Below are 14,749 nucleotides of genomic sequence, written 5' to 3' on the forward strand. Positions count from 1 at the left end.
GCGGGGGGCCGGGGGAGGGGCGCGGGGCGGGCGGGCGGGGGACCCGCAGGCATGAAATCGCTGCAGCTGCTGCTCCTGGGGAGGCCCCGCTGCCCGCCGCCTGAGCTCCGTCTGCAGGGCAGGTCTCGATTAAGTGCTAGACAGGGGTCCTGCCTGGTCCTGCCCGCCGCCCCGCCGGCGAGCTGGGGGTGGAGCGTGGGCCGGAGGGGGCGGGCTGCCGGAGGGGGCGGCCACCCCCGGGAGGAGGGGGGGCTTGGCCTTTAAAGGGAAGCAGTTGTGTCAGCTCGGGAAAGAAAACAAAAACTTTTGCTGGCAAGTTGTGCGCGCTGGCAGGGCCGTGTGGGGGGTGTGGCAGCGCAGCCGTGACGCCGCGTGGAGCTGGGCCGCCTCGGGCGAGCTGCTTGACGTCTCTGAGCTCCCAGCTGCCCCGAGAGGGCCGCAGATCCCGGGAGGAGGAGGCCGTCAGTACCCGTCCCACCTCGGGTGCCCAGGACGTCCGTCCGTCGGTCAGGACCGGACAGGTGCCCCCTGCCCGGGGCTCTGTCGAGGTCAGGCTGAGGTGTGTGTGGGGGTGGGGTGGGGTGGGCACCCCGTTTGCATCCCGTGGCTGTTGTGTCCCCCAGGTCAGCTCTGCGCCCTCCTCGGAGCTCCCGGCGCCCCCACCCCGCAGAGCCCGCCCCCTTCATGGAAAGCCCCGAGCCGCAGGCCCCTGGTGATGGCAGCGGACAGTGACGTGAAGATGCTGCTGAACTTCGTGAACCTGGCGTCGAGCGACATCAAGGCGGCCCTGGACAAGTCGGCGCCGTGCCGCCGCTCGGTGGACCACCGCAAGTACCTGCAGAAGCAGCTCAAGCGCTTCTCCCAGAAGTACTCCCGGCTCCCCAGGGGCCTTCCCGGCCGGGGGGCCGAGCCCCACCCGAAAAGGGGGCCCGAGGACCGGCCCGGGAGGCTGCCCCTCCACCTGGGCCCCGACTGCAGCCCCGGCGCGGGAGGGGGCTGCAAGGAGAAGGCTCTGGGGAGCGCCTTCACGCCGGAGTGCCTCCCCAAGGAGCTGGCCCTCCAGGGGCAGAGCCCAGAAGCCGCCCAGCCTGGCCAGGTGCCCATGAGGAAAAGACAGCTGCCCGCTTCCTTCTGGGAGGAGCCCCGGCCCACCCACAGCTACGCTGTGGGGCTCGAGGGGGGCCTGGGCCCGAGGGAGGAACCTCCCTATGAGAGTAAGAAGAATTGCCACGGCCTGGAGCCCCTGGGGCTGGGCTCTGCCCCCGGGCCCCTGTCCCCGCGGGTGCTGGCCGACAAGGACCCACTCAGGATGCCCGGGATGCCCCTGGTGGGCTGCATGGATGCCTGGAGCTGCTGCCCCTTCCCGTACCACGGACAGCCCATCTTCCCCGGCCCTCCGGGGGCCCTGCCTCCCAGCCCCGTGCCCGGCCTGGGCCTGTGGCGGAAAAGCCCGGCCTCCCCCGGGGAGCTGGTCCACTTCTGCAAGGACGCGGACGGCCCGGGGCAGAGGGTGTGCAGGCCCGTGGTCCTGAAGCCCATCCCCACCAAGCCGGCCATGCCCCCGCCCATCTTCAACGTCTTCGGCTACCTCTAGCTGGGCAGGGACAGGCTGGCTCCCCGCTCCGCCCTGCAGGATGGGGAGGTCCCCCCCCCACGCTGAGCTCTCCTTGTGGGGAGGGGGCTGAGCTGTGGCGTGGCCGCCTGGGCAACCCCCCAAACCCCTTTCCCTTTGGGTGTATGAGAGAGAGGGCAGCCCCAGCGGGCGGGTAGCGCCCTCGCAGCCGTGGGAGCTGCAGAGCCGGGCACGGCCGGCCTGGCCCCACGCAGGCCGGAGCCTAACAGCACCCCCAGCCCTGCACACCCGCCAGGCAGTGGGACTCGGCCACCCCACAGCCACCCCAGTTACCCGCCAGTTAGCCGTTGCACCCCGAGCCCGTCCCAGATGTTGGTTTCATTCTTTGTAAATATTGAGAAGGTTACAGAATAAAGACGTTTCTTTTGCAGTTTCCACAGCCTGGGTGTCATGACGTTGAGTGGTTGAGGAGCGGTGCAGAGCCCCCCCCCGCCCCGAGACACCCAGGGACAGGCCCCGGGGGCCCCTGCTCACCTCACAGGACAGAGGTGGAGAGCGTTGGGCAGGGGCCCCAGGAAGGGCCCTTCAGGGACCCGGGGTCAGAAGAGCTGGACACTGGGGGGGGGGGGGGGTCCACGCTGCTCCGTGCCCCAGGTGAAGCTACAGTTCCTGTTGTGCTTCGTGACAGCCTAGGGCACAGGCTGCGCCCAACGCTGACCAGAGCGAACACCTACCCGGTGGAACAGGATTTCAGTCCCTTGCGGACCAAACAGGCAATTCAACCGAGCATCCCATTTAAGCTTGCCGGTTCTGGGACCATAGCGAAGGTGAAACACCCCCAAACCAAAGCCATGGATAACGCCTGGTTCCCATCCCCAGGTCTGCCTGTGGATGGCTTAGTCTCCGGCATGTTCCGGGCACCCCTCACTGGAATGACAGGCAACAGCGCACTCGAGGGTACCGGCGGCAGGGAGTGGGTCCTGGCCTGAGGCTGCCAGACGAGCAAGGCCACCAGGGCGACAGGGGCGGGGCTCCACCCGCAGACGCTCGGCTGCCACGGCCCACGGAGGTCCGCACGGCGGGGCGGCCAAACTCCACAGCTCATCAAGTGGGGCCCCACGGCCGGGCTGCGGAGCGAACCCCTCAGAGCCTCAGCCTCCTGCATCCAGGCTTGCTCTCTCTCTCTCTCTCTCTCTCTCTCTCCTTCCCGACCCGAGGCCTTGCTAGCTAAGCCAGGGCTGCACAGGGCCCTTCCTCCCCCTGCTGGCTCCATCCCAGGAGCCACGGAGCAGGAAGTCACCGGACAGGGTGCTGGGGGCTCGAGTCCAACAGCCTCAGACTTGAGACACAGATGCTGGGAGAACCAGAAGAATCATTCTGAGTAATTGTCTGGCATGGACCCTTAGCCGCAGACCGCCTGGGCTTCAAGAACGGTGAGGGGCCAGGAGGAGGGCGTGTGCTCTTCTATGCCCCCACACATCATGCAAGCACACAGAATCCATAGCGCTGGGCTCCAGATCCCCAACCCTCCAAACCGTACAGCAGGGGGTTAAAAGCGCACATCCCCGCCCCGCTGCCTATCAGCTGTGTGGGCTTGGGCATGGCGCCTCTCTGTGCCCAGATTTCCTCATCCAAAAAGCAGTGTGATTGCTCAGAGACCTGCGGCACGGCTCAGCAACTACAGCAGCCAGAAGTCACCGTCAGGATTACCGGGTGATGTCACCCATCAGGATTACTGGGTGATGTCTGCAGATCCTGCTGAGCCAGGAATGGTTCGTGTGTGTGTGTGTGTGTGTGTGTGTGTGTGTGTGTGTGTGTGCGCGCGCATGTGTGCGTGTGTGCGTACTGGGGGCTAAACTTAGGGCTTCACTCTGTTTATTCACTCAAAGCTGGCACTCTTCCATTTGGGCCACACATCTACTTCTGCCTTTTAGCTGGTTGATACCAATCTCTTGAATTTGTCTGCCTCCGCTGGTTTTGAACCAAGATCCTCCTCAGATCTCAGCCTCCTGAGCAGCTGGAATGAGAGACACGAGCTACCAGACTGCACTACCCCTGGCCCCGGCTGCTTGGACCGTCCAACGAGGCACACTGCCTGTGGGAGCCAGCTTCCAGAGGCAGGCCGCAGGGTGCCGTCGAGCCCACCAGGCCTGGGTCCCCGCCGGGGCTCTGTGTCCGCAGGGTGCCTGGGAGGCTTCGCTGCCAAGCACAGATGTGTGCTGAGCCACGACGGCGGCCCATGGCGCTGTGACCTCCCCGCGTGGAAAGGTGCCAGGACACATCTGGGGAGACTGGCTGTTGACGACAATGATTTAAAAAGCACCCGCAGCAGACTCACCCCAACTGAAAAGCCAGTTGTGTTGGTTCAAAGTACAACCTAGAGCCACAGCCTGGAGACTCTGCCTGTCAGCGTTCAGTTCCCACTGCTGCTGGGGCAAACGCTTCCGCTTAGGAAATGCGATGGTGGCCATACCCCCAGGAAGGTTGGTGTTTGGTGATGCTACGTGACAACGCTGAAGCCGGAAGCCCTCCGGTAGCCAGGTCCCCACCCCCGCAGTGGGGGTAGCAGCCTCTGCAGAAGATGACAGGAGTGACAGGATGTGAAGCATGGCACTCTGAGTGCCTGACCCGATCAGCACTGACACCAGAGGAGGGCCTGGCCAATCAGCATGGACACACAGGAGAGGACTCGGCCCATCAGCTGTGGCTGTGGGGAGCCGTGGCGGGGGGGGGGGGGGGAGGTGAGCAGGGCAAGGCTTTCAGGTGGGGCTGAGAGTCTGGTGAGAAGGACCTGCATGGGCAGAGCACCTGTGTGGAACATTTATTTGAACTCAGTGAAGCCCCTGGGCCAGACCCCAGTGCTTTCTCCCAGTCCCGGGCCCCAGCTTTGGGGGGAAAGTCTAGAGTCCAGTGGAGAGGTTCACAGGGAAGAGAGAGGCATGAGGTCATCCCAGACGGCAAACTCATCTCTACAAGTCCTCCAGCCCCGGTCCAAGTGGAGGCCGGGCCTCGCCGAGCCTGCCTTGCCCAGACCACTTCAGGTTCCGCCCGCGCCTCACGGTGGAGGCCTCCAACCTTCCCACCGGCAGAGAAGGTCAGGCCTGCACAACAGTTTGAAACAAATGATTCTTCTCCTACTGACACACTGTGCTCTCCGCTCTGGGCAAAGCTCTGCCACAGACCAGCAAGGTGGCTGCCGCTGCTCCGGCTGACAGGGGGCGGCCCGCAGCCTTGTTCTGCCCCCACGTGCCCCCGGAGGACACAGGGCAGCACTCTCCTGAGACTTCAAGGAAGCAGTCTGAGGGCCATTCCTTCTCTCTGAGGCCCGCTACTGGGTGTTCTCGTATTTCAGGTATCTAATCAGCCTGCCCGGGAGAGGCAGCGTGTCCAGGAGCTTGATACGATATTTCCCAATGGCCTTTCGAACCCGCAGCCGACAAAGGTGAGCCAGAGGTCTTGGAGGTTCTGGGAAGAGAGAGAGAGAGAGAGAGAGAGAGAGAGAGAGAGAGAGAGAGAGAGAGAGAGAGAGAGAGAGAGAGATGCTGACTGTGGCTTGCATCTAGCAGAGGGTGTGGCCCGAGGGAGGTGCCCAGCTGGTGTGGCAGGACCTGAGTGGGGTCCCTGTAGTGAGGAAGCTGACGGAGTGCCCTCCCTCTGGGGAGGGAAGTGAGGCTCCCGGGGCCTCGCCTGGGCTGTTCTGTGTGGGCTTGATGTATCTTCCTTTATGCCCTCCTCTTTACACCCAATGTGGACCCAACCACAGCCTCAACGAAGGCGTCCGAGTTTGACCTCTTGGGTGTGCTGTGCATGGGCTTCAGCTCTGGACTTCTGCGGGCACAAGAGGCCAGGGGGGGTGGGCGGTGCCAGGCGGCTCCCTCTCAGCTGTCCTCCACCCCCCCCCCCGAAGGCCTCACCCGGTGGGGTGCTCTCTAGAGGAGGAGATGGGAGGCAGGAGTCACGGGGAATTGACTTGGATGCCAAGTGTCAACCACAGGAGGCCATGGCAAAGCTCAGGATAAAAAGCATGACAGCGGGGTCTGGAGGAAGGCCGAGGGCGAGATGGCTGGAGCACGCCTAGCCAGACATCCATGCCTCACCCTCTAGTCTCACAACAGAGCCTCCCTCTGGGAAGCTGGGGAGGGACGCAAGGGGAAGTAGAGGCTGCTGGGGGACCTGGACACGCAGGCCGGGCTGTCTGCCCCCTCTGGGGACCTCTCTCTCTCTCTTCTTCCTAGAATCATATAAACATCAGAGCGCCAAATACAAAAGCAGTGGGAGAGTTTTATAGGTGGGATGCCGGCATTTAATCATCAGTGTAGATGTTGGTTCAGAACTCGGTGTTCTGCTTGTGCATTAGCATTTGCTACGCAGAAAAGATCTCCGCACAGACAGGGTTTGATTGTGCGGGAAGACCCTGCTCTGGGGAAGAGAAGAGCGGGAGAGAGACTGAGACCGGCATCGAGGTATGGACCGCTCCACCCTCTAGTGGCCAGGGATGGTAATGACAGCAGCCTGTTCAATAGGCAAACTTCATTGCGCATCACTGAACCAGAAAGAGTAGCGAGTCAATGCCTCCGTCTCTAGGTCACTTGCCCAAGCAAAGCCCAGGGACACTGTTCTGTGCTTAGCCACAATGGCATTCGGGATCCCAGCTGGCACGGATTCCCCATGTACACAACACACAACAGCTGCACTGTGCCGGGCACAGCCACATACCAGAGGCTGGCAGAGCTGGCAGGGGACTGGACCCCTGGTGTGTCCAGCCTTCTTTACCCAAGTGGGAGGGTCCCTGACCATGGCCACCCATGTGACCCTGGCAAGGTGAGCTCAGGGCTCAGGAGCCCATCTCCTACGCCAAGGCAGCTCCACTGACTGTGCAGCCGAGGCACCGGCACACCTGAGCCAGGGAGAGGAGCTGGAGGAGTCACAGCGCTGCCAAAACCAAAAGCTGCCCTCTAGACAAGGCACGGAGGTGCTTTGTGAGCACTCTCTAGGGATGCCCGCCTCTCCTCCTCCTGCCACGCTGCCTCTCGGGAGACCTATGGGAGCAACAGCCCCCTTAGGGAGCAGAAGTGTTCCAAACAGCGGGAGAAGACGTCCAAACCGTGGTGGGGGCCAGCACGACTGGAATCGGCAGCTCAGAATCCCAGCTGTGTGGCGCTGACCCAGACGACGGGTCGTCTACCATCCGCGGAGGCACCCACACGCTGCGGGGGACCCCCGCACAGCAGAGGCCTGGCGTGGCCCAGTGCAGAAGCTGCCACATGTCCTGGGGCTTTGGCTCTGTGTCGGGCCGGGGACGCTGCCGGCGGTGGCAGCCACGGCCTACCTGCCTTCTCCTTGATGACAGCCCAGTCCTCGAAGCTGTCGATGTGTTCCTTGAGTCGGGAGCACAGCTGCACGTTGCCCACGTAGTCCAGGAGGACGTCGATGATAGGGCCAGCCCAGCGGCTCACCTCCGGGGCTGACAGGAACTCACAGAACTGGAAGGGAGGACCCCATTAGTTCCACAGGTGAGGCTAGGGAAGCAGGGGAGATGCTGAACGCGGGCACCAGCACACCTGGCTAGATCTACGTCAACAAACATCCCCCCACCCCAGCTCCGCACCTAGGCCTCTCTGCCTAAAGAGTACGTGGGCAACTTGGCCAGGAGGTCCCATCACCTCCCCAGGCCCTGTCCATAAAATGGGTGGGAAAGGTCCACTTCAGCGGGTCTCTTAGAGATGAGCAGCCAGAGCCAGGCACTAGTGGCTCACACCTAGTGGCTCACCCTTGTACTTCTAGCTACGTAGGAGACTGAGATCTGAGGATGGTGGTTTGAAGCCAGCCCAGGTGGAAAAACCTGAGATGCCATCTCCAAATAACTAGCAAAAATCTGGGTGATGAAGGTGTGGTTGATGCCGGAGCAAGCGAGCGGAGCGAGGCCTTGAGCTTGAGCCCTGGTTTCAGGTAACAGGAACCCAAACTTCTTTTGCACATAGGCAGCCCATAAATGCTGGTCATTAACCTGTGCAATGAGAGTGGGTTTCTTTTTGTTTGTAAGCTTCATTTTCATTGGAAGTGCTGATTGTTCACACTCTTGTACAGCTTTTGTGCTCAAGGCTGGCAAGCCACCACGTGGATCACACCTCCTCTTCTGGCTTTTGGCTGGTTAATTGGAGATAGTCTCACGGACTGCCTGGCCACGCTGGCTTTGAACTGCGATCCTCTGATCTCAGCCTCCTGAGTAGCTAGGGTTACAAGGGTGAGCCACCAGTGCCCAGCAGAGAGTGCTGACCTTTAAAGCCACAGGTCCTACCTCGGCCGGCAGGCTTCCCACACCTCTTGGAACCTTAGCGCCGCTGGAGCTGCTGTCTTAACCCTGACCACAGGGGTCGGAGGCCATGAGCCCCCCCCCCCCCCCCCCGTTTTGCAGAGCTCTTGGCCCATCCCTTGCTCAACTGGTTGGTTTCGAAAACGTCCCGACTGTACAGTCCACAATCGGGATTGTATCTGCTTAGACGAATCAGGAAGTCCTGCCACCCCTGAAGGTGCCAACCCCCAAGTTCCCTCCTCTCCCACCTGGCTGGGGTCAGCGAACCGTGCTAATGCCAGGGGTCTGCATGGCCTGGCCGGCACACTGCCCCGGGGCCGCAGGCTTCCCCAGGGGGAGGGGGGCCCTCGCCATCCCTTCCACCCCCAGGCCCCTCACCAATCCCCCAACCTCACCACCACCCCAGCCCCCCCACCCCGGCCTCTGCCCCCCCCCACCCCGGCCCCTGCCCCCCCCTCACCACCCCCCCACCCCGGGCCCTGCCCCCCCCGCCGCCCCCCCACCCCGGGCCGCACACCTGGACGGCGCCGGGCGCCTTGTCCTCGGCGGCGGGCGCGTCGTGGAAGCGGCCCGGGCGCGGCGTGGGCGCGGGCGGGTGCGGGCCGTTGCCGTAGCGGCAGGAGAAGCAGGGCTCGCCGTCGCAGCCCAGGTCCATGAGGAACTTGAGCAGCGACAGGCACTTCATGGCGAACATGATGGTGGCGGGGAAGGCGGTGGGGTGCGTGGCGACGTAGGCGTCGATGTCGGCGCCGTGGTCCAGCAGCAGCCGCATGGTGCGCGGGCAGCCGTGGCGGATGGCCACGAGCAGCGGGCTGATCACGTCGCGGTTGGGGTCGGCGCCGGCGCCCAGCAGCAGCTCGGTGGCGCGCACGTTGTTGTTGACCACGGCGAAGTAGAGCGCCGAGCTGCGCCGGTCCTCGTACAGGCGCGCGCGCTCGGGCGCCAGCGGCGCGTTCACGTCGAAGCGCGCGCCCAGCAGCGCCTCCAGCACCGCGTCGTGGTTGCGCTCGGCCGCCAGGTGCAGCGGGCTCACGCCGCTGCGGCGCACGCGCGTGCGGCTGGTCACCGGGAGCAGCAGCTGCACGATCCTGGGGTGGGGGACAGGGGGCGTCAGGGCGGCCCCACCCCCGCGAGGGGACATCTGTCCCGGGCGCAGAGGGATTCCACCTCTTTTCCACCCCGGAACCACACGGCCCAAAAGCTGGGTGGCTGACTGGCTCAGGGCTGAGCCGGGGTACCTGCTCACATCCGGGCACTTCATAGAGAAAGTGACCGGAAGTGACCAGAGGGGGTGGGGTCCCCCTCCCCAAGGCCAGCAGGGGAGCCTGCTGGTGGTCTGGAGTCAGCCCTGCCCTGCCTGGGGCCCAGCTTCCCAGATGAGCTGTCCTGTCCTTTCCCCCTGCCCTGGGGCCCTGGGGGGAGACAGGCCCTGGGGACAGGCAAGGGCCCCCCAACAATCCTGTGCTTATTGACTGGGTACCTCGGCCATCCTATTCCTTCTCTCCCACACGCAGTGCCTCCCCTGAAGATAGACCCCAGCTTCTCTCAGGCTCCCCACCCTTCTCTGACACAGAAGGGTGAGCCAACCACTGCTGCGGCCCACGGACAGCCTGCTAGGTCCTCCCAGCCATGCTTGGTGATGCTACTTGTACACTAGTCCTTGTTTGACAGATGAGAACTAACAATACCCGAGAGAGCAGGTGACTCCCCCAAGGATGTGCGGCTAGGACATGAGAGAGCCGGGATTTGATCCTTGGGGGGTCACGCTTTGAACCGCCTACTGGTGTCTGTATGGCGATTGTGGTGGCGGCTGGGACGTCTGGGGGCTTTCGGATCTTCAGTGTGTTAACTCGCCTGCCCTGTCTACCTTCCCTGCAGCCCTGTGGGGTCGCCTGAGCTGCCTGCGGTTTCCTTTGAGCTGATGTGGCTCTGAGCACTGCAGTGAAGAATTAGAGGTCACAGAACAGCTTTAGGGGCTTGGCCTCAGGACCCTTTGTTTTGGTTCTCTTCCTTCAGACCCCTGCTGCCCGCAAGAACAAGCACCTGCTGCTGACATGATTCCGAAGCGTAATCATGCAGTCCTGCTGTCAGGTGACCTCACCGCCTCGTGTGGGGCTCTAAGGAGGCAGCCATGTTGGGCAGAAGCAGGTGCCATCAGGCTTGTTCCCACGCCTCTGGCCTCCTGGCACACCATTTCCCTCTGGCTTCCTGGAAATCAGATGCCAGAGACCTCCTGCTAGTGTCTCCATGGACAGCGCTATTCTTGTTAGTGAAGGCTGTGTTTGGCTTAAACCTATCTCTAAAATCTCCAAAGGAGATTCACACACCCAGGGGGGCTAATTGCCTCCTAATTTCTATTTGCACAGGCACTGGAGGCCTGACCTCCCTCTGCAGAGGTGCTGGTCCAAAGCAAGGCTAGGGCCTTGCCCTGGACCAAGGCCATGGGCAACAAATGCTCTGTAACAGCCGTAACGTGCCCAAGGGCGGGAAAGAACAGCAACCGGGAGGGGGGGGGGGTGGCGGGGGGGCCGCCCCAGGCAGCCGGCCTGCTGGGGCAGGGATTTCTGGCAGGCCGGCTGCAGCTGGTTTCCAGCAATCGCCTGCGAACACCGCAGGAATGTGGCGATGTGACGGTCCCCGCCTCAGGTCTCAATCGCGGGGCATCACGGGATTGCCGCACACTCGAGGACCTCGGCATCCATCCAGAGAAGAAATGGGTAGCGCTGGCCTGTGGGACACTAGGCAGGGCCAGTGTTTCCAGCTCCTCGCATGTCACAGAGGGTGAAGCAGAGGCCTGGGCTTGAGATAGGGAAGCAAAGGAAGTTGGACCGAAAGTAGGGGGGGCGGAAACCAGGGCAGAATGGAGGTAACTGGTCTCTGTATGGTACCCCATTTCTAACTGTGGGGAGTGGCCATGTGGAAACTGTGCTTCCTCACTCTTCCTTCTTAGCTCATTCTGGAGGACTGAGGGCAGAAGCCCCACAAAAGGCGTGGAGCTGGGTGCTGGTGGCTCACATTTGCTACTCAAGAGGCTGAGATCTGAAGATCATGGTTCAAAGCCAGCCCGGGCAGGAAAGTCCATGAGACTCTTATCTCCAATTAACCACCAGAAGATTGGAATCAGAGCTGTGGTTCAAGTGGCAGAGCGCTCGCCTTGAGCAGAAAGAGGTCAGGGACAGCACCCGGGCCCTGAGTTCAAGCCTCATGACCAGCAAAAAAATAATCGTAATAATCAAGAAGAAACTGATGGCCACCACAGCCCTGCCCAGCTCTGTCCTCGTCTCCCAGGATGCTCTGCTGCCTGGGACATCGGGAATTTAGCTGCCCGGGGTTCCAGCGTACAGCCGGGTTTGGGAACCCGTTTTCTGGGCTATCTTTGGGGGCTTTTGTGCTTGTCTAACTCACACAGCTTCTTCATAAACCTGACTGTGGTGCTGATCTTTAATGTCACAAGGTCCCTTTGCCAAACTAGAACAACGGGGAGCAGTGCACCTTGGGGAGACGAAGCCGTGAGGACTCGAGGCCCAGGCCCCCGAGGCTGTCCCTGCTCCCCGTGGGCAGGAGAGCAGATGCCGCTGCCCCGGGCTCCTAGGGCTGCGTTCCAGGCAGGCAGGGCGGGTGATGGGCGGGCAGGGGGCAGGGCGACAGGGCCGGGAGCACCGAGCACTGTGGGAGGTCACGCTGAATCCTCCAGCAGCCTCCCGAGCCCAGGGTGGGGAGGACCTCTGACGCATGCCCAGGGCATGAGTGGGAGCTGGAGCTGGCTGCTCATAGCCCTGCCAGGTGGTACAAGCTGCCGGACACCCAGCTTTAACCCTTCGCTGGGCAGCCCTCAGAAAGCTAGTCACGTGGGCAGGCCGCCTGTAGGAAAGGCCTGGCCTCTACGGCCTCCACAGGGGTCTTCATTTCATCCTCCCTGCCATCACACTCCCCCAGCCCCTCTTCTCTACTCCTCGAAGACCAGAGCATCTCACCTGGAGCACACGAGTGAGCTTTGGGGTAAAGTTTTCCATTATTCATTGTAAATTCTTAATACCATACCTGCACACAAATCAGTCTCCCTCCCTCCCGCCATCCCTCTCTCTCTCTCTTTCTCTGTCTCTCCGACTCTCTCGTACTAAGAGCCTCTTGCTTTACCACACAAGCCATGCTCCTGTCCTCCTGCATTAAGTTTGTTTTTCAGCTAGAGTCTCTACATAACATTCCCTGGATGTGCTCTAGACTTCGATCCTCCTGTTACTTCTGGCTCCCAAGTAGCTGGGAATACCAGCATAAGCCACCACAACTGGCTAATGTTTCCTTTAGAATGAATTCAGCTTAAAAAACAACAACAACAACAACAACTATACTTAAGCAACACAAACACATCTAAAATCAAGAAAGTGAGCCTTGAAGGGCCACTCGAGTGTCTACTTTCTCATCTTTAAATCCCAGCCCTGGGAGGGATTTGCTACAGGACAAGGCTCTCGACTCCCTGGGCCCCAGCTTCCTATCCTGTCAGTGGGAACCAGGGTCCACCCGGGCCCCCACAGCCTTGTGCATGATGCTGAGGTCACCTCACCAAATCCTGCCTCTCTAAGAGCGAATCTTCTTCTTTCCCCTGGGGCATCTTCCTCCGCCCAAAGTGCTGCTGCTTTTAGCCCTTGGCTCTTAGGTGGGGGAAACGCGAGAGAAGATTTGCAGCGTTTGCCAATTTTCACGGAGTCAAAACCCCCGCCATGGCCAGTGAGTGGTCAATTAATGAATGTGCAGCGGAGCAGCTAGGCGTGCAGTCGGCCCGCATGCCCGGCAGAAGCCAGCTCCAGCACGCCTCTGCTCCAGCCCGTAACAGTCTCTGTCCAGCGGGATTCTGCTCAGCTGTGCACGCCCTGCGAGCCCAGGTGCGTGAATTCCCGCACATGTGTGTGTGCACATGGGCTTGCGGGTGCCAATTCCCGGCTACCAGATCACTCTGGGAGATCTCAGCGTCCCCCACCGGTGGCTAAGTGCCAGGCGCCCCGTCGGGGTTCAACGCTTGCTTGCTCTCTGTCCCTTGAGCACAATTCCTGTAGCTGGGACACTGAGACCTCAGAAGCCAGTCTCCCCATGCCTTAGGCTTCCTCCTCTGCAAAGTGGGTATCACCGAGTTGACCAAGCTCACCGTGCAAAGTTACCGTGCAAAGGCTTAGCACGTGTGTGACACCATTCTTGTGGATGCTTAATGACAATGGCTGCAAGCTTGCCCATAGCCAAGAGGTTCCCTCTTGGGATGGACTTGGAGCAGGAATACCCGCCCCCCCACCCCCAGGTTGTGCTGCTGAGCGGTGTGGTGGCTGGGCCCGAGCTGACCTGTAGTTGCCCTTCTTGGAGGCGATGTGCAGCGGGAGCAGACCATCCTTGTTGGCCCTGTTGGCATCGGCGCCCTGGGACAGCAGGAACTCCGCCACATCTTCGTGCTCGTTCTTGCAGGCCTCGTAGAGAGCAGATGCGCTGTCACTGGCCTGCGTATTAATGTCAGCACCTGGGGACGGAGAAGCAGAGTGGTAAGAGATGGATAGCCCTGCCTCCATGTGTGCTGAGCCAACCCCCCTGGTCCCCTAAATTCCTCAGGAGACTCTGAGACCCAGGGGCCTGCCGGCCTGAGCACAGGCGTCTTAGAGACCATCAACAACGGCATGCAACGATGCTGGCTTTTTGCTGAGCACTTAGTATGCGCCGGGTGCCTAGCTGTTCCTGTCTCTGAATCTCTAACCCAAGTAAACTCGTTCCAGTCTTAGTGACCCATACTCAGCCCGTCTGAAGGCAGAGGCCACGCTTTTAGCCCTTCCTCTGTGTAAGACATCCAGGCTCTGCCCCAGGAGCTCCTGATAAGAAAGAATCTCCTCAGAAAGGAAGCCCCCAATCACTGTATCCGTTGCCATTTGCTGTTTTCCCTGCTAGAAGTGAGATCCCTTCCACCCGGCTCGGAGGCAAGACCCGAGCTGTGCCGGTAGGTAGGGGAATTACAGGAAGGTGACGTTCTGCCTTCAGCTCAATCTCCTCCACCTTCTGCAGGGCAACAAATATTTGCATGTGATTCCTCTGCAGAGGGGACCACAGGAACCCAGGGAGGCCCATCAGTATGGGCTGAAATCAAAGGTTCTTCCCGTCTCCGATTTCCTGGTAATTTCATGCTCGGTGATAGTACACCAGTTTCTATCCTAGCTCAGGCTGACATGACAAATGAGAGCAAGTTGAGGTTCCTGGTGGCTTCCTTTATTATTTTATTTTATTTTGAACTGATAATGGGGCTTGAATTCAGGGCCTGAGCACTGCCTCTTGTTTTTTTGTTCGCTTGTTTGGTTGGTTTTGGTTTCGTTTTTTGTTTTTTCCTCAAGGCTGGAGCTCTACCACAGCCCCACCTCTGGCTTTTTGCTGCTTAACTAGAGCTATGAGTCTCATGGAATTTTCTGCCCTGGCTGGCTTTGAACCATGATCTCAAATCTCAGCCCGCCTGAATAGCTAAGCTTACAGGCAAGGACCCACAAGTGTCTGGCTCCAGGTAAGCCTCTAGAAGCCTTGGTTTACCCAGCTGTTCACCAGGAGCCAAAATCCTTAGTTGCTGGGTGTATGTATGGCATTGTACCTAAATCTCTCAACGCACTATCACAGTGACAGTGCCCAGGGCCCTGCCTGACCTGCTAAAGAAGAGCTGTCAGCCAGGCGTTGGTGGCTCACGCTTGTCATCCTAGCTATTCAGGAGGCTGAGATCTGAGGATTATGGTTCAAAGCCCAGCCTGAGTAGGAAAGTCCCTGAGACTCTCATCTCCAGTTAACCACCAGAAAGCCAGAAGTGGTACTATGGCTTAACGGCTAAATATGGTAGAGTGCTAGCCTGGAGCAAA

General features: G+C 60.8%; 2 protein-coding genes across 2 annotated transcripts in view; one reads left to right on the top strand and one right to left on the bottom strand.

Annotated features, from left to right (window-relative positions):
* Positions 1–712: 712 nt before the first annotated feature.
* Fam181a (family with sequence similarity 181 member A) lies at positions 713–1,594 on the top strand. The gene has a single exon (XM_048362856.1). The coding sequence runs from the start codon at positions 716–718 to the stop codon at positions 1,592–1,594; it is 879 nt and encodes a 292-aa protein (XP_048218813.1). The 5' UTR covers positions 713–715.
* A 2,785-nt stretch (positions 1,595–4,379) lies between these two features.
* The window catches only part of Asb2 (ankyrin repeat and SOCS box containing 2), a 32,889-nt gene continuing 22,519 nt past the window's right edge, over positions 4,380–14,749 (bottom strand). Inside the window, exons 7-10 of the mRNA XM_048362345.1 lie at positions 13,215–13,386; positions 8,404–8,974; positions 6,903–7,056; positions 4,380–5,038 (exon numbers count right to left, since the gene is read on the bottom strand). Coding sequence (XP_048218302.1) covers positions 4,902–5,038; positions 6,903–7,056; positions 8,404–8,974; positions 13,215–13,386 — 1,034 coding nt within the window. The 3' untranslated portion in view covers positions 4,380–4,901. The remainder of the gene's footprint in view (positions 5,039–6,902; positions 7,057–8,403; positions 8,975–13,214; positions 13,387–14,749) is intronic.

The sequence above is a fragment of the Perognathus longimembris genome, chromosome 14 (assembly GCF_023159225.1).
Source record: "Perognathus longimembris pacificus isolate PPM17 chromosome 14, ASM2315922v1, whole genome shotgun sequence".
Classification (NCBI taxonomy): Eukaryota; Metazoa; Chordata; class Mammalia; order Rodentia; family Heteromyidae; genus Perognathus; species Perognathus longimembris.